General features: G+C 43.5%; 3 protein-coding genes and 2 pseudogenes across 5 annotated transcripts; 4 read left to right on the forward strand and 1 right to left on the reverse strand.

Moving 5' to 3' along the window:
* Positions 1 to 307: 307 nt before the first annotated feature.
* EV420DRAFT_1653044 (uncharacterized protein) lies at positions 308 to 511 on the forward strand (the record flags this gene model as incomplete). Its single annotated transcript, XM_060478703.1, has 2 exons — positions 308 to 373; positions 428 to 511. The coding sequence occupies 2 exons, from the start codon at positions 308 to 310 to the stop codon at positions 509 to 511; spliced, it is 150 nt and encodes a 49-aa protein (XP_060322040.1).
* An 8,833-nt stretch (positions 512 to 9,344) lies between these two features.
* On the forward strand, positions 9,345 to 10,128 carry EV420DRAFT_1487897 (uncharacterized protein; the record flags this gene model as incomplete). Its single annotated transcript, XM_060470577.1, has 4 exons — positions 9,345 to 9,482; positions 9,628 to 9,737; positions 9,823 to 9,842; positions 10,088 to 10,128. The coding sequence occupies 4 exons, from the start codon at positions 9,345 to 9,347 to the stop codon at positions 10,126 to 10,128; spliced, it is 309 nt and encodes a 102-aa protein (XP_060322041.1).
* A 118-nt stretch (positions 10,129 to 10,246) lies between these two features.
* Positions 10,247 to 10,344, reverse strand: EV420DRAFT_t311 (annotated as a pseudogene). The gene has a single exon. The product of its transcript is annotated as a tRNA-OTHER (tRNA).
* Positions 10,345 to 12,818: 2,474 nt separating this feature from the next.
* EV420DRAFT_t310 lies at positions 12,819 to 12,916 on the forward strand (annotated as a pseudogene). Its single transcript has one exon. The product of its transcript is annotated as a tRNA-OTHER (tRNA).
* A 3,606-nt stretch (positions 12,917 to 16,522) lies between these two features.
* Positions 16,523 to 18,209, forward strand: EV420DRAFT_1592608 (glycoside hydrolase superfamily). Its single transcript, XM_060474936.1, has 13 exons — positions 16,523 to 16,540; positions 16,589 to 16,640; positions 16,692 to 16,754; positions 16,805 to 16,831; positions 16,884 to 16,896; positions 16,997 to 17,059; positions 17,141 to 17,166; positions 17,193 to 17,631; positions 17,684 to 17,768; positions 17,821 to 17,901; positions 17,976 to 17,994; positions 18,049 to 18,116; positions 18,169 to 18,209. Exons 6-13 carry the CDS (start codon positions 16,997 to 16,999, stop codon positions 18,198 to 18,200), a joined length of 813 nt encoding a protein of 270 aa, XP_060322042.1. The 5' UTR covers positions 16,523 to 16,540; positions 16,589 to 16,640; positions 16,692 to 16,754; positions 16,805 to 16,831; positions 16,884 to 16,896; the 3' UTR covers positions 18,201 to 18,209.
* The last annotated feature ends 698 nt before the right edge of the window (positions 18,210 to 18,907 follow it).

An 18,907-nucleotide genomic window follows, 5' to 3' on the forward strand; every position in this document is an offset into this window, starting at 1 on the left:
TGCCTAGAGAGCATAAATTTGACCTAAATGTTATTTTATTCATACCAGGTAATATGCTGCTGGATGCTTGCTAAAATGTGGCTGTGTCAAACGATTCTGATTTGGCAAATGACTCTAGTAGGTCTTTTGACCTGCCTGCCATTTGCCAAAGCCTGGAGACATGGGGTGCCAACCCCACCACTGCCCCCACCTCAGCAGGAGGAATGAGCCTCACTTGAACATGCCAGAGAGCTCAGTAAACAAGCAGACAAGGCTGTACATTTCCTACTTTTTGACATATCACAATGCTGAATCTCTTTCCTCTTAGATGTCTGACTCAGTGTCTGAAGCTACACTCGATTCTCTCATGGCAACTATAATTGCAGCAAAGAACGTGTGTTGATATTTTCATTCTTCAAGACCTGGCTCTGGACTGATGTGTTCCTAGAAACTCACAGAATGTCATGCCCAGCAGGAACAAGAGAAGAAGCAAGCATTGGAAGCAAACAAGTTTTCCCCTTGCTATGTCTGAGTTTTATCATTGGCAATGGGAGTGGATGGCACAGGCTAGGCTCTGACTTGTGGTACAAGTCATCTCTGTTCTGTTTTGTTCTTAGTTCTGATTCTTGATCTTCGCCACTAGCATGCATCCTCGATGCCCTTCACATCTGTGTCTCTTAAAAGCACGTGCACAAGTCATTGAGTGCATTCAGGATAGCGGTTCATATATGTCTTGTTCATGGGATGGCAGCATCACTAGATTGACATGGGAGTCAATATGGTTTTTCTCTGATGAGTGTAATCTTAAATTTTATTTTATTTTATTCTGCTTTTTTTCCTAACAACATGGCAGGCTACTCAGCAACTCAGTATGGACCTACTGAGACACAAGCTACCTCGAAGATGCAATGATAGGCCCCAAAAATGCTTTGCGCATTGGTGTCACTGCCATCCCTGCACTACATTTCAAGTCCTAATTTCAAACTTGTATCCTCTATTCACAGTGAAAACACATGCTACAGCCATGAAAGTTTGTTATCCATCCTTCTCATCATACCAAGTTCTTAAGGTCCATTGCAACATTTCAAGAGATGGGCATATCCAAGAAAATTACTCTCAAAAATGATGATTACACATGAGTACACCCTGTCCCATCTGTTCAATCAACAGGTGCTTAGAGTGCATTTATGTAGAGGGACTATGGCAAAGTAATTCCACCAAAGATGCGCTTGCAGTTGAACATCATGTAGCATTTTTAATAGGCATCTTTTCTGACCCAATATACACTACTGATGACTGGCCTAAGATCTTAACTGACACACTATTGCCCAAGTATCCCCTGTGCTTTACCAGTGAGGAAAAGAAAGACATTTTAGGTTCAGCAGACTTTGCCATTGATTGCTACTGTTCACAGTTCATACAAGCCCCGGCAGAAGGTATTGATGCTTGTGTTGCCAATACCTCCCACCCACTGTGTATGGCTTGTCTGCAATGATCCGGTGTCTTATGACTCAAGCTATGGCTGAGCTAAGGGTCCCTCATCTGATTTGTTGTCATCCTGGCTCCAGGCAACATCAGTAAATGTCCGTGCTTTGTTGAAGGAACTTCACACATGGTGAGCAATGAAGGTGACAAGAAAAGAAGTAATCAAGATGACAAAGGAAAATGCATGTGCAACCCTGAAGGGGAATATTCAAGGAGTAATCAAAAAGCACAGCCACCCCAGAAGGCTCAGGTTGCATAGACCAAATCCTATATACACACAACTCAGAACACATTCATACTGAAGTTCCGACCTAATGATCAAGTGCTTCCTGAAAGATATCCGTTCTCATGGTGAGGCTTACTAGGCAAAACATGAACCAGCATGAATGATCATCAGCTCCTTAGGCCCTGGGTTCTGTTGACATGTGTGCAATGCGTGCATACATGTAATTTTGCGAATTCTGTGAATCCAAACATGTGTCAATCCACTAAGTAATATTAGAGTGCATACCTGGCATGGAGCAACACCTGTTGAGGCAGAAACAGCATATAATAAAATAATCTGAGTGGAGCGCATGGCTTAGACTTAGAGCAGCACACTGGTGTCACCTAAGTGTGAAGTCTCAGTTCCCTGACTCACACCCTATGCATCCCTCAGCAGCGTCTCACTCAAATAAAATACACTGAGAAGATAATATATTTATGGAGCTTCACACAACATTGGTCTATGACATGCAAACCCTGCCGATCTGGCAATCACTGAGAAACGTCATTCAGAACTGAGGACCACCCAGTCCATGCCTCCTGAGAGGGCTTTGGCCAACACGAGAAAAACCCTGTACCCAGAATGAAATATTGAACTAAGAAAAGGTTGTGCGGCAACCAAATAAAAATACCAGCTTGCTAGCGATGTATGCAGCAGAGGAATTAAAAACAAGGAGCCAATTAGGAGAAATATTCCGCATGATGTGGCAACTCTAGACCTTGCCAAGAAGAGAGAGCAGCATGTTACCGAGCACTAACTCGGATGACTGACTCAGAATATTAATTAGTGACCATGCATTTGACGTGTCATAGAGGGGAAATGACTCCAAGGTGGGGCATATCTATTCTCAATTATTTCTATTTATACATTTAGCTGTAAATAAAAGCATGGTAGTTAGGAGTAGGTAGCAAGCTTTCAGACCCCTGCAGTTGTGACACAAAGCAGAGAGCCTAGTGTGCAACCAAAGGACTTGTGTTTGTAGCTTTGAGCCAGAGAATATTATTGGATCTAGAACTATTTTGAATGCTTGAGAAGGTCACAAGGTACACCTTGCTCACACACGACCGTGTAAGCTTTGTTCTGAACAGTAATTGAGTGTGCTCAACTCAGAGAGATATTGTGTTGTGATAACTTGAATGTGCTGTTGTGTCTTTGGGATGTGTTTGTGAATTTTGAGTTATTGCAAGTAGCAGAGGTTTGAACCCTTTGGCTTGTCAATAATCTTTGAGGGTTTTTAGTTTATTCCCAAGTGGCACAGGTTCAAATCCTGTGGCTTGTGGACATGTTTCTGTGTTTCTGTGTCTCTGGATCGCATAGGTTTGAACCCTGTGGATCTACAAAAAGTTTCTGAAGTGTTTCTGCTTAGAGTGCAAGGCTTTAAGTCATGTTTAGTTTGTTTGATGGGTTGTAGCCACCTGTGTGTCATGTGCAACATCATTTGAGGGTTGTATGTTCTTGTGGGATGTTTGTGGGCTTGCAGAGCATTACTTTTGCCTTGAGGCTGAGTGATACATATCACTCACCTCCTGTCCTAAAAGCATTTGGACTTAGAGAATTCTTTTGAGCTAGCACACTATTATATCTTGACAAGCACAAGAGATCTTTTAATTCTATTGTTATTGTATGCTTGTATCACACATCTCCCCCAAACTACTGAGATTTTGTGTGTGTGTGAGTGTGAGAGTGGGTGTGTTTAATGTTTCTACACTATCACATTTCTAGCTTGGCATGCACAGAGCCTCTTCACCATGATACACGAATCAGCCATAAGGCTGTGTGTCCATTCTACCACATTGTCCCAGGTGCTTGAAGAGTTGATTCCATTGATACTCCGTGACAACATCACTATTCTTCATTGAGGATTTTTGAAAACGTTCGTTAGACACTTTGTTCCCATCCATTCTGGTACGTTTTGCGGATGTAAAACTGGAAAACTGGATTGATTTTGTGTGCACACATAGACCGGTCCGATCGTTCTGAGTGTCAGGGAGGAGGAAGATACTACTAGGATCGATGGGAACGAGACTACACTTTGTGACGGTAAGCTTGTCTGTGAAGAGAACAAATGATGAATCTTTGCAAGTAGAACATTATATAACTGGTATAGATCACAGAAGCAAAAGTGTTGTTCTATAAGATGTTAGTGACCACTGACAATTTACTTTGTGAGCAGATTTCTGATATGTATGGCAGTCGTGGGTCACTTCATTCATGCCTAGAACAAGATCGAGGGTGCTGGCAGGAAACAGCACAGAAACTGTATATGTGGAAAAGCTTATATGGGTGTGCCACACCCTGATTTCATATTGCAGTCTCATTTATGAGCTCTGCCAGGATTTATGATTGTTCTTTGTTCACCTATATGTCAGTGTTGTGCAGAGGTATGCTTGTATATTCAAGACTGAAGACCAAGAAAGGATTGAGGTATAATTGTCAGATGCACCAGAGCAACTCGCACCTAAGGAAGGTCTTTGACTCATCTAGTTTGATTATGCACCACCAAATCAAGTTCAATGGTGCTTTTAATGTGATTCCATGCTTTCACATCATATAGAAACAGGGACATGCCAGTGCAAGCCCTAAACCTTAACAGTGTATGTGAATTGCCACTTTCTGAAGGTTCCTTTGTCTTCATAATGCCAGTGTAAATACAATGCTAATTCCTACTTCTAGCACATCATGCATTCAGATTTCAATTGCTGGGTCATATCTACCTCATCGATGACTATCTAGTGCTGATGTGTGCTTCTTCTTAACATTGTTCCCAGTGCTCAACACACAGAAATTGTCATGAAAGCAGGTGAGAGGCAATCTAATTTTGGTGTTTCCATTCATTGATGGAATCATCATAGAACAAGCACATGAACTCATGTAAGGTGCTCTGCATGTGAATACAATCTTCACTTTTCAATGCACTTAGTCACACCAACTCTCAGAATTGCATTGCTGGATCCCTATGGCAGCAGGTATAAATTGAGTTATTGATCATGCGGTCACATTTAGAGAGATAGTTTACTGCATTCTTGCATTACTCCTGACCTCTGCCTTGAGCAGTGCTTTTTACCTATGAATTAAATGACCTGTTCAGCATTCCACTATATCATCCATCCATTCCCTCCTGAAGCTCACTAATGTCTGTCTGGCTTCACTCCTGCATGCTCGTGCCTGTTCTAATGAACGCCTTGTCAGGGCTTTCACCCTCACCAATACTTTCATCAAAGATGACAAGCTTTCCCATGCACAATTCTGAAACAGAGCACAGGGTCTTCTTAACAAGGCCAGTGACTGGCATCGTTTCAGACAAATTGCAGACTATGCAGTCCTGTCGTCTCTCCCATCCACTATAGTCTGTGTTGACACATTCATACAGGTGGTGACATTATGAGTAATCTTAGTAGGCTTGCTTGGCACTGAAGATGCAGAGGATGCTTCTTTTCCTCCATCTTCCATCAAGACCATCTCTTCTCTGATCACAAAGCTATGGGCTCTATCCAAGCACCCCAAACCTATTGATCCCACCCTCTTACCCCTTCTAAAGTGACATCTACATGTGCTAGCACCAGATACTGATGCCTATCCCAACCCCCTCGATTTCATTATACCTACCTGGGAAATGACATGGCAAGTCGTTGCTATGACATTTGCACATGTTTATAAGGATGATTGGTTTAGGTGTGTTCTTGAAGAACTACATGCAAACCCCAGCATAACCCAGTTCCACTTTCATGGCTGTGACCCAAGTGCGAAGAGTATCATCACTGAGGCAATGTGTCTTCATCCCCCATCCAAACACATCTCATGTTCAGTTTCGTCTCTTCCCTCATTCTTACCCCACTGGATGTCATCGCACTTCTTTGAGACGCTCCACGTTGCAAATATTTGGGCAGTACATCACTCTCCAGCCATCTGGGGGTCTACAGTCAAGACATTTGATCCTTCATGTCATACGATGCATATGCCAGAGCAGGAGGAAGCCTTTCTGGCCTTTGGTTATGGCAGGTTACAGTGTGTGGCCAAGAATTGGGCACCAATGGCTGCTGCCACTATCCTGTCATCCATCCTTGCTGGCATTGACAAGAATTACCAGGTCAAAGCAGGAAGAGGTATTGGAGGAAGAGATGGTTGGGAAGGCTGGGAGATCGTAGTGTTGACCACCAGTGAAGAGGCTGGCTGTAGGCACCTGTGGAATAGTGAGTGGGCAAAAGGTGAACCTCAAAAACCCACACACACTCACACAACTACACAAACTACAATCACCCTCATAAGTTCTAGGGGGAGCAATTATTTCTAATGTGACCCAACTCTACTTCTATATCTCTAAGAGTTTCTCTGGTCCTCGATGCTCCTGGTGAAGCTAAGCTTTCTCTAATGAATTCCTAAGTCTAGGAACTTTTACAGGAAGGTCATTCACTGACACGACACAACCTTCAAGGCAGATTCAAGTTATAATACACAAGGGACACTGATCCTGACAGAAACAGAGGCAATACATGCTGAAACAATAGTGAGCTCACTACTCACTAAAAGAACACCACAGGTAAGCACTGACTTAGCCTGCTCACTACACAACTGTATGTAGGGGTTCTCCAACTAACTCCAGCAGGTTATCTCGACTCAAGAACACTTCAGAAGCGCTCAGAAACAGATGCAGAAATGGAACTTCAAACAGAACCGACACAGAACAGACTGAAACAGAACAGAACAGAACAGATCTCAGATTTCCACTTCAACACATTCTCCAAACAGACTTATCACACTTAACAGAACAGAAACAGCATCACTGATTCGTATTCACTCTGACTAAGTTCTCAAAAGTCTTATCAAAAGGGTATCTTGTATTTCTCTGAGTGAGCTCACTAATTCTATGCAAAGCTCGAAGTCACAAACTGGTCCTTTGCTGCAGCACCACCTTCAATGCATGTGCCAGAACTCAGAGGCTCAAAACTTGCTTCTACCTACTGGAACCATCCTACTTATACTACAGGGAATTTAGAATTACAAACATCGTGCAGTATCCAGACTCCTACATGCATAGCACCTTGCCACTGCTGCCTTACTGAGCATCTGCATCGGACTTCCCAGTTTTAGTCTCATTTCTATAGTGAGCTCACTAAACACGTGCGAAGAGGTGCTCTCCCAATACCCACAGGCTTGTTCTCTGATGACCAGCAGGTCTAGGTGCATGGAACTATCAGTTCTGGCATATGTCTTTCAAGACTTCCTTCTTGGATTCACAGAGGCTTCTCGTAGACATGGCAACAAGTGAGTCTTCAAACAATGGGACTCAGGACAATGGAATGTGGGTTTGCAGGCTTCAGCCAAAACCCACTGTCCAAGTTCTTGCCGGTGATATCTGTCATCTTGCATAAGGATTTCCTCAGATTTTCAGGTATGGCACATCATAGTTAGTGCACATGCTAATTATTCTCAATGTCAATGCAACCTTTAACATGTCATTTAACTCCTGCGGGTGTGCTTGTAAGTTAGAGCATATTGCACTGGGTATAGGGTTTGGCCTTCTCATCACACATGCCCATCAGGTACAGTGCTGTGACTAAGTCCTGTTTAGAATCCCATCACTTCTTATGCCATAAGTTATATTCCACATCATTGCACCATGTAGCATTAGTGTCGACGCATTGTTTTAGTCTACTCACTCACTATATCTCAGGGCATGTGTAAAACATGCTAGATTGCAAAATTCCACATGTAAGTAGGCTGCAGTCACAACACCAGTCTCTCTAATCAATAACTGTGGAGAGGTTTGGTCGACGTTCTCACTCTTCTTCCTTTCCATTTTCAGTCTTCTTGGGCACTCTCTTCAATTTTGGATACCTACTCTGTATTTAATTGCGTGATCACTAGCGCAGCCCTCCACCATACAATTTTTGTTGGCGTACCTCAGTTTTCTACTACCACTATCGGGTGTAGACTGAGGTACATTCTTTCTCTTGACCTATTCATTTCGTAGTACTTACGATATTATAGATCGTTGTTGTTCAACAGTAATCAAGTTTCAATCATTTGCTATTGTACTGCAGGTTTTCTATCTTATCTTAGGAGCATTTGGGCTGAGCTGGTTGAATATTTGTATGAACACAATATAGCATCATTTTCGAAATGTTGAATGAGTAATTTGAACATTACAACCTTCAGTGAATTGGAGTATTAACTTGTCTTTATCATTTGCAGTTGATTTGCAGGGGTGGGGACAAGGCAACACCTTTGGGCACAAGTCCATTTATGAGACAGTCCATTATAATACTAGTCTGATCAGACTCTGATACATGAGTCCAAGCTGATAGTACTGTCCAGGGTGGGTTTGAAAACATGAAAGCTCTGTCAGTTCAACAAGAGCATACTGTGAGCTAAAGAAATTACTACTGCTGATCAGAAGGGTGAGTCTTGGTCAGAGCATGTTGTTGACCAATCTAAGGAAACATATATATGGATAAGTGGCCAAAACATGAAAGACAAAATATACTCACCCAGGAAGAATTCTATGGCAGCAAAAGTTGAATACAGAGCAGTATTCACGTTAGAGTTGGTCTTAGAGGCCATGAGTGACTAAGGACTAGCTGATAATGGTGTGCAGCCACAGCTGACATATGTGCCATCCATGTCCCAGCTTCACATCTCCCAGAGATGGACTCTCAGCATGTCATACAAGCCCATCATAACAGCCATCAGGAGCTCAGCATACTGGCTCTCCTGCATGCCAAAACAGTCCAGCACACCAGCCTGCTGCAAGACACTACTATAATCAAATGGTTGGGGTCGCTTGGTCCAGGGTCAACAAAGGTTCAGGGTGAGATAGACCAATCCATAAAATGTGGGCATGTCATCGAGATTCCCTTCTGAGAGCGTCGAGCATGTCGAGAGTGATAACCAAGGGTGCAGCTGTGAGCAAGAGAAGTGTCAGAAGGGTCATGATGCCAAGTGTGAGGTGCACGCATTGAGGGCCAGCGAGCAGCATAGAGTCTGGTGCAGGAGATTTGGGTGTATTTGGCCAAGAGGTCAGAACTGCTGTCGGAGATTCTGCATAAGCAATATTATGTCAACTCTCCAGTAATATATGATTATGGCATATTATAAGGTGTTATCATGGTCTGAGAGCCTTGATTTTGGGTCAGAAATATCTTCTGAATGTGCTCGTTCTGCTCCCATAAAAATTATTTTGATAGGTCTTACAGTTCAGATTTTTTCAAGGCCATTATAATGTCCAATATTAGATCATGTGATATATTATAGACCTTATTTGGCATTACTACTGGAGAGTCGGCCTTTTATTGCACTATATGCCCAAATAAGGTACTTGCAAAATCTCCGACAGCCGGCTACCAGACCGGACAACTGGCAAATCCTTTACTCCAACCCAGTTACCCAAAATTCAGTCTCTCCTGCGTTCTTGTCTCTCTTTGTCCTAATGCCTCATCATAAGGGCAGCTGAACCTTCAATCCACCCTATAATAACACCAATACCCTCCCCTAACGACGAATCTATGCTAAAAAGGTCCAGTCAACGTTGTTCCTCAAACTAAGCTCCCAATAACCACTCACCAACCCAACCGATGTCACCGAACATGAAAAATGCCAAGAAAAAATGAAATCAACAATGAGACGGGACTATGCTGATGCATCTGCAAATGCTTCCAGACATGTGATGCTCGCCTTACTCACCAACATCCGTGTCCAAGGTCAGGAACTGGAAGACATTGCCATGGTCGGGTTTCAAGATGGGAATATGCTCATGGTGAGAGAACATGAGTGTTTCAGCTCTTTGCTGATTTAGGCTGACAAAAGTAGTAGAATTTCAAACACGTCAAGGCTGCGATATATGTTACCAAAATACCGCAGAGACAGAATACACATGGACATTGAGGATCCTTGTGCTCAAGCCAATGCTAGATGCCAAGTTGTTGGTCATCACTGTTGCAGAGAAAAAGGCGGAGGAAGCCCATGTGCAGTGTCGCAAGTTCCATGCTCCAACAGACAAGCGTGAAGAAGGGTAAGTATGAAAAGCAATCTGTCGAGCTCAAGGTGGTACACATGCCTTGCAGTTCCTTCCTATCTATATGCTGAACCCTGAACAGTTTCAAGATCTGCTCGACAAGTATGTTGCTGAGATTGACAAGATTTTGGTGGACATGAAGACAATGTTAGGGGTTCAAACATTCATCGATAATAGAGGGTAATCCTTCATGACAACCGAGAAATGATAGTCAGCTGGTTTGATTATGAAAATACTGCTCTGCCTTGTACTTGCCCCACCCATGTCAACCATATGCACAACCCATACAATGAATATGTTTTTTTTTCTCTTCTTTCCTTCCTCATGTAACCTATTTTCACCTGTAGCTGCTACTTTGACACATCAAACACTGTTAGTTGACAGTTAATTGTGATACATCAGGAGTGTCAGTTTACATCCAGCCCATATACAGTAATTCCATCAGGATGACAAAGTGGCTTAGTAAGCTTCCCAATCTGTGTCAATGATGGCATCATTAGAAAAGAAGGCAATTCTGGGAATTGAACCCGGGACCTCAAAAATAAATCCAATAATGTCACATGACTTTCTCAAGCAAGCATGCTAACCACTACACCATACTGGCATTATATATATATCTTTTCATCTCTATATATACCCTCCCTCCCTTAACATTTATGACCTCATATTGATGCCCTCCCTTTGCTCCGCTCTGGTGCGCTCTTTTGCCTTTTTAGGCTCCCCAAATCAGCCCATCAATTTTGGCTGGATCCAGTGGCAGTGCCGCATTTTTAATACCCAAAATAGGGGCTATTTTCCGGTCAAAATAGCTATTGGGCTATTCTCAGCCTACTGGCTGGGCCAGGGGATGGCACTATAATCTGTATAGACATAAACAACATAAAATAGAGCCCTCTAATGATGCATAGGAGCCCTGGATAGTGGGATAAAAGGGTAATATAATGAAAATCGCATAAATATTCGCTTTTGGGGGCTGCTGCATGCATTGGATCGGCTGGAGGACTTCACCAATCGATTCCCTGACCTTGAAAACACCCAAACGACCCCTCCACAGTACTTTTGGCACACTTTATTCCTGGAGATAAACGAAAATATTCGCTTTTTAGGGTGCAGCATGCTCCAGATCGCTTTGAAAACATTACCAGTCGATTCCTATGCTATAAAAACCCTAGAATACATCCTCCTTCGTAATATAGGTCCAGTATAATACAGTATAAAAGGGGGTATTAGGGGGCATACATCGCTTATTTTGTTTTTTGCACTTCGGATGGCCTGGGGAGCATCACCAATGGAATCCCTGATATTAAAAACCCCAAAACGACTCCAGACTTCATTTATAGGGTCTCAAAAACGACAGAAATAATGATATTACAGTTTAGGAGGAGCACATGTAATAAATCCTATTTCTGGGCTTCGGACCACTTCGGAGTTTTGTCTATTGTGTTCATTGACCTGAATAACACTCAAATGACCCCACAGGACAAAGGAAACCATCAGAAATATGTGATAAAAAGAGTAATAGGGTGATGGAGGAGACATACCTTATATTTCGCATTTCTAATAGTTAGGGAGGGTATTCTTGTTATATAACAGACTGTATATATTGTACAATGGTGTGTACGAAGCCCCATGGATATCCGAAATGTATTGAATGAGATATGAGCAGATCATTCTGTAAAACAGGAGGAGCACATCCCATATTTCGATGTTCTGCTCATTCTATGGCCTGGGGACTATCAGAATCGGATTCCTTGACCCAAAAAACAGTAGAGGCACTTATCATCCATAGGAGCCATTTTACCCAGATAACACATACAGCCATATGTAGCTACAGGACAATATAAGTAACAAATGAGAGAACATCTTGTACTTCGGAGTTTGAACATCTGAATACCATGGATGATAGGTGGCCCTACTGTTTTTTGGGTCAAGGAATCCGATTCTGATAGTCCCCAGGCCATAGAATGAGCAGAACATCGAAATATGGGATGTGCTCCTCCTGTTTTACAGAATGATCTGCTCATATCTCATTCAATACATTTCGGATATCCATGGGGCTTCGTACACACCATTGTACAATATATACAGTCTGTTATATAACAAGAATACCCTCCCTAACTATTAGAAATGCGAAATATAAGGTATGTCTCCTCCATCCCCCTATTACTCTTTTTATCACGTATTTCTGATGGTTTCCTTTGTCCTGTGGGGTCATTTGAGTGTTATTCATGTCAATAAACACAATAGACAAAACTCCGAAGTGGTCCGAAGCCCAGAAATAGGATTTATTACATGTGCTCCTCCTAAACTGTAATATCATTATTTCTGTCGTTTTTGAGACCCTATAAATGAAGGCTGGAGTCGTTTTGGGGTTTTTAATATCAGGGAATCCATTGGTGATGCTCCCCAGGCCATCCGAAGTGCGAAAAACAAAATAAGCGATGTATGCCCCCTAATACCCCCTTTTATACTGTATTATACTGGACCTATATTACGAAGGAGGATGTATTCTAGGGTTTTTATAGCATAGGAATCGACTGGTAATGTTTTCAAAGCGATCTGGAGCATGCTGCACCCTAAAAAGCGAATATTTTCGTTTATCTCCAGGAATAAAGTGTGCCAAAAGTACTGTGGAGGGGTCGTTTGGGTGTTTTCAAGGTCAGGGAATCGATTGGTGAAGTCCTCCAGCCGATCCAATGCATGCAGCAGCCCCCAAAAGCGAATATTTATGCGATTTTCATTATATTACCCTTTTATCCCACTATCCAGGGCTCCTATGCATCATTAGAGGGCTCTATTTTATGTTGTTTATGTCTATACAGATTATAGTGCCATCCCCTGGCCCAGCCAGTAGGCTGAGAATAGCCCAATAGCTATTTTGACCGGAAAATAGCCCCTATTTTGGGTATTAAAAATGCGGCACTGCCACTGGATCCAGCCAAAATTGATGGGCTGATTTGGGGAGCCTAAAAAGGCAAAAGAGCGCACCAGAGCGGAGCAAAGGGAGGGCATCAATATGAGGTCATAAATGTTAAGGGAGGGAGGGTATATATAGAGATGAAAAGATATATATATAATGCCAGTATGGTGTAGTGGTTAGCATGCTTGCTTGAGAAAGTCATGTGACATTATTGGATTTATTTTTGAGGTCCCGGGTTCAATTCCCAGAATTGCCTTCTTTTCTAATGATGCCATCATTGACACAGATTGGGAAGCTTACTAAGCCACTTTGTCATCCTGATGGAATTACTGTATATGGGCTGGATGTAAACTGACACTCCTGATGTATCACAATTAACTGTCAACTAACACCTTTCAAACAGAAATCTAGCAGACCAGGCTGCTATTTTAGAACTTGAATTCAGGCTTGGGCATGTACTGGTCACTCAGACTCGATGTTTATCATTGAGCCAAGGCTGACCCCACAGCATGCTCCAATCCATATATCGCTCTCTTCTTCCATCCCTTCTGCCACACGCCAGGATAGATTCACCAAAAACGCTTTACATCAGTACACTGGGATCTGGAGGTTACTCTCATTCACTGTTCGAACATGCATGCCCTATAGCCTGAGTTATGGTGGCATCAACCCCCCTGGATACCAAGGACTCAACACATAAAGACATGAGAAATCTATACCATTAAAGGTCTGAAAATCCCCTTGTGTACCTACAGTAGCTACTGGGGCTGGCTATGAGCAAATGCCGCTGCATCTCTATACATAGATTATGGGTTGTGGTTTCGAAATATAGATTAAAAAAAAAAAAAAAAAAAACTGTTCGAACATGCATGTGATGTGCTAAGTTCTCTCCATCTCCACCTCTGACACTAGCGGTCGTCAGTTGACGACTATCATACCTTGCTTAAGCGGTGTTCATATTGGAATCACAAGGCTCAGGACAGCAAAATGAGCAAGAGAAAAGGGAGTATATATCCATTGCAAATGAGATGGTGGATACTACGTGAGTACAGTCCCTTTATACAACAGTTCTAACTAAAGGCCACAGGTATAAGCAACGAATACATAGAACTAATGAGAGAATAATAACAAGCAGCAACTGGAATGACAAGCACCTCGACAGTTAATGATCAGCACTGTCACTTGGTGACAATGTGAGCTCAAATATCAAACAGTTCATCCCCATCCCAAATTTGCAGAATCCAATTTATGTCAGGCACACTTTGAAAATAATCATACACTGCCATAATAATGCATATATGCCTTTAAGAGAATCGAACTGTTAGTTACCTGAACTCATTACATTTAAGCATGAACTTTCTTTGCCTCACCTCTTTCAATGTCCACAATTTTCATTGATTCGGTTAGATCCTTGCAGAGCTACCCATTGGATGCTATCTTGAAGAGGAATATTGCATTGTTCAATGAAACAATACACTGCACTTCGATGACAGGATATCACCGTTGACACATTGATCTGAGTACACACCGAGTGAACATACAGTTTTATTTGACTTAATGTACCTACCCCGTAACGCTATACTATATCTACAATGACCGGTAGATCTAGAGGATTTAATATGTTGGTGATTTAATATCCGTTGTGAAAAGACATTCAATGCGTGATGGAAAGGGTGAAATTGTCAGCGGCAAGGATTTTGATTATGTGTGGAGAATGATGTCATATCACGGGAAGACCCTGGCTTGTGTAAGCGAAGATTTTAGACCTAGAGAGACCTTGACAAGCAAGGTAACTTCCCAATCCCAACCACCCAGAACAACCCTGCTCATTCTTCGCTCCCTTTGCGCCGCATCAATCAGCCACAATTCATCTATGGAGCTCCCTTTTCATGGTATCTTCAGATGCCAGATTATGAGAGAAGTCAGCCGCTGAGACCCATAGTTCGCGGCTTATCCTCAAGATACGGGAGCTGCTCCTCAATTCTCCCCCTCCCTCCGGCATTAAAAGATATTTTCCTCTTCACAGCGATGGCCTATATCAACATTGTCAGACATGCCATTGGGGAATGCCCCGTCCTTCTTTGACGCTGTCGAGTGCGCTGGTGACTGTCAAGTCGACTTTCGAACCTCGGCTTATCTTGGTGGGGCCCAGCAGCATATTTTGGGAAATGGTGGGGAGGCGAGTCGGCTGACGTGGATGACGATGAACATTTGAGAAAGGACGCGTGAAGAAAGCGTGGTCGGGCATTTTGGGCATCTCTGCAGATGGACTGCCTTGGGTTGGTAGTGTTCACTCGAAGGTATCGGACAGACCGGGAGGAAGTGAGTGGATCGCGGCGGGGTATTCGGAGTAGGGAATGGTGCATACATGGATGAGTGGAAAGGCGCTGGCGTACATGGTGCTTGGGAAAGACGTTAATTGGCTCCCTGCTCCGTTTCGCGTGACAGAGAAAAGGTGGAAAAAGGCAAATATTGTGTCTTAGCTATAATAATTCACTGTGTAGATTTGAAGACATTACGCATCGTGGCTGTAATAATCATATATATGTTTAGCTTGTGAATATACGATAAATTACGCGTCGGAAATATCCGAACAATCTTTCTCTCTTACCACCACGACTCTGCTCTCATTCTCTGTTTCCTTCATCTACAATTGTCGGGCTCCTGGAATTCACGACGTTGGTATGCCTACCGAGATGTTCAACGTGTCATGCAGTAGTACCCATCCAAACAAGTGGATTGTATGTTCCGTCCATCTTCATGTCCTTCTCGACGCGTCCTCCCTTGATCAAGGTCACAAGAGGTAGTCAATCTTAGGAAGGAATCAATCCCTTCGTGGCGAACGAGTCCTGAACGAAGGAAGGAGCTTTGTGAAACAGAATTGGAGAATGGATCGATTGACCTCTTGACCTTTCTGTGACCTACGTAGCCGGTGTGTACGGATACTAAAACGCATATACAGGTATTGACAATGTAGTGTGCAGGATGAGTTGACCACCACCTCGACGCCTAACTGTCGTCCCAGAGCTAGATTCAACATACAGCACTGTATCCAATCTGCCCTTCAGCTTCTCAGGCCATCCACGGACTCTCATAGTTCACTTTTCCCCTCAAAATCCTGGTTCTCTCCACACAAGCGTGTTCTCCTTCGCCGTCTTCCGCCTGTCCTCTACACCGTTCATATGTAGTCACGGATTCAAGGAGTCTTGCTCGAGAGGCCGTGCAGAATCACCGGGACGTGTGGGTTACCCTGGGAACGAACAAAACGGTGTATCCGACAACACAACTGGTAAGTAGGCATTACCACTACAATGTTGATCATGCGACTGAGTTTATTGTAGGTGACGTTGTCGATCTTCAATACTTCCTGTACAAAGAAGATGTTCAGCGCTCCGCCGCCCTCGGTGTCACTGCACATTCTTTCTCGTATGTATTGGAATCCATATGACGCGACTTCTCTGAACAAATGTCTCGTAGTATCTCGTGGACGAGGATCTACCCGTTCGGTGCTGCTGATTCTCCTATTAATACCACGGGAATTGATCATTATTCTGATGGTATGACTTCGTATTCGTATCATAAGAGATGCTGACCGCTGTGACTACAGTCATTGATTACCATTTGGCTCATGGCGTGGAACCTGTTGTAACATTGTGTAGGCCTTTTTCTGTTGCATTCGACGCTCCATGTTTACCACCAGAGACATAGTCCATTGGGATACATCTTGCCCTTAGGCTTACTATGGAGCTTTCACATCTCCAGATATAGTCGACGACTTTGTAAGGTAAGTGCTAGAAGGATTCGACAGCTTGTGTACTTATGCCACTTCCAGCTACGCCAAGACCGTGTTCAAGGCGTACAACGGCCGTGTTCAAACTTGGTTGGTGACCGTGGTTTCTTAACGCCGCAATAAGCTCAGCTGCTTCAGGTATACAACGAGCCGCGTGTTTATTGCGGTCAAGTCGCATCCTATCCTTTCAGTGAATATTCTATTTAACAAACACCTTTCGCAAGCTTACCATTAAGAATAGATGCCACACTCACCCCCGGTGTAAACTCATCTACCGCCCCTTATCGATGCACATACAATCTATGTACGTCCTGCTTGCATTCTTTTTTTACCCCAACCCTGACCATTTTATAGTAAAGGCCCATGCAGGAGCCGTCAAGGGTTTGTTTGCGCATCATGATAAGGACCTCCTGCTAACGAACTTCGTTTCCAGCATTCCGAGAAATGATTGCTATTTTCAAAAATGATGAGATTCTCGAAAAAGAAAAAAAGTTTTGATACGCCCAATGCCAGCCCGATCTCAGCCTGCGCCATCTGAGACAACCCATGACTATCGACGAAATAACTTATGACGTCGATCGTCATAACCCTCTGAGTGGGGGCTCAGAGGTCTTTTAGCGGGGCCCAAAACTTTTTAATTTTTTTCGGAATCTCATCATTTTTCAAAATAGCAAGAATATATCGTGAGAGATCGCCTTTAAAAATGACGATTACATGTAACTATGTCCCTTCCTTCTTCCAGCACACCCTGGAGAAGCAACTCTACTGAGGACGCACTTGCCGTCAAACGCCATGCAGCATTCCAAATTGGCATCTTCTCAAACCCCGTATGTACAACAGGCGATTGGCCTGACATTGTCAAGGACACCCTTCCCTCCGAGTATCTCCCGCGCTTCACTGACCAGGAAAAGAAGGACATCCTCGGCTCCGCGGATTTCTTCGCCATCGATTCCTACCGCTCGCAATGGGTAAGCGCCCCGGCAGAAGGAATCGACGCATACGTAGCAAATACTTCCCACCCCTTGTGGCCCGTCTGTAACGAACCTGTACTGTTCGACTCGGATTACGGCTGGGCTATAGGTCCTGCTGCTGACCCATTGGCTACCTGGCTTCAGGCAACACCAGTGGCCATTCGTCCTTTGCTGAAGGACCTCCACTCTCGATGGCTGAGTAATAAATTGGTGGGTGTGAGGACTTCATATGTGTTGGCTATCTCTGATCGCTGGTGGATAGCATGTTTCCGAGTTCAGCTTCGCGGAGCCTTACGAAAACGAGAAAACGGACTTGTCGCAAATAAAGGAGGACGTGGACCGAACGAGTGAGCCTACGGTCTCATTCCTGGGTATCCGAAGATTAATCAGTGTTTCCAGACTACTTCCTCACGTATCTCGGCGAGATGTTGCTATCCATACACGAAGATGGGGTTCCGATACAGGGTGCTTTCGCTTGGGGTTAGTTCCAATAAAACAAGACATAACATATCGTTGCTAACTCATTGCAGCAATGCTCGACAATGCGGAATGAGCAAGTGGAACGTCCGTCAGGTGCGTGCTCTTTGTTCAGGATTTAGATATTTTCTTGTCTTAACATGAGCGTAGATTCGGTATTCAGCACGTCAATTACACGACACTAGAACGGACGTACAAGCATTCGGCGCAGTCCTTGGGTGAGTTGTGCGATGCCTTCCAATGAACGCCAAGATTTACGAGTGAAAATAGCGGAATTCTTTGCGTCGCACCTTCAAGATTGAGTTCTGTGTTGTACGGTACGGCCAAGGTTGGTTTTCGTCGAATATGAATTCAATAACAAGGAATACGTGTAGCCTAATAGCCATGCAAATAAAGGCTAGTCACCAATACAACCTCCCAGAAAGACAATTGAAGCAGACCGTATATGTATACCTTTTCCAGAGATTTTCTTCATGTCCGACATATTTATCTTCAACGACAATCACAGTAGAGGCATCGAGGCGTTACTTTTTATTCATCCTGATACACTGCATCCTTGTCAAGATGTATATGAATGTTGAGTTTGTATCGAGTGTTAGCAGGAGAGACAGCACTTTCCAGCTCAATAGTTTGAGATTTTGGTTCGTTGTCATCTCGGCCCGGAGTTACCGGCCTGCCCTTGATCTTGACCGCCGCGAATTTTCGGTACGTCGCGACAGCTGCTTCTGTTTTCCGTGTTTTCAAAATGAGCGAATCGTACTCACACATTTTGCAGGTGTGTTGACTACAGAGACATTATGTGACATTTGTCTTGGCAGCACTGTCGACCAGGCAGGCCTTACAACTGGCAAACTCGTCTGAGGCTGGCTCACTCAATACCAGCATAGATTTCGGTTATGTAAATCTGATAACCCATTAATTAATTTCTTCAGTAAGTGGCTAGCCAGGCCTTTGTTGTGATCAGGTGCCATCTTAGTAACAAGCACCAATAGGCGCCCATCGATGCCTC

The sequence above is a fragment of the Desarmillaria tabescens genome (genome assembly GCF_030435595.1).
Source record: "Desarmillaria tabescens strain CCBAS 213 chromosome Unknown EV420scaffold_144, whole genome shotgun sequence".
Lineage (NCBI taxonomy): Eukaryota > Fungi > Basidiomycota > Agaricomycetes > Agaricales > Physalacriaceae > Desarmillaria > Desarmillaria tabescens.

Bases quoted from the DNA above. Each gene is read 5' to 3' on its own strand.
- EV420DRAFT_1592608 (XM_060474936.1), top strand. From the start codon at position 16,997: ATGACTATCGACGAAATAACTTATGACGTCGATCGTCATAACCCTCTG. The intron at 17,060-17,140 runs GTCTTTTAGCGG...ATATCGTGAGAG, and splicing joins CTCTGAGTGGGGGCTCAGAG to ATCGCCTTTAAAAATGACGA. The intron at 17,769-17,820 runs GTGAGCCTACGG...CAGTGTTTCCAG, and splicing joins GGAGGACGTGGACCGAACGA to ACTACTTCCTCACGTATCTC.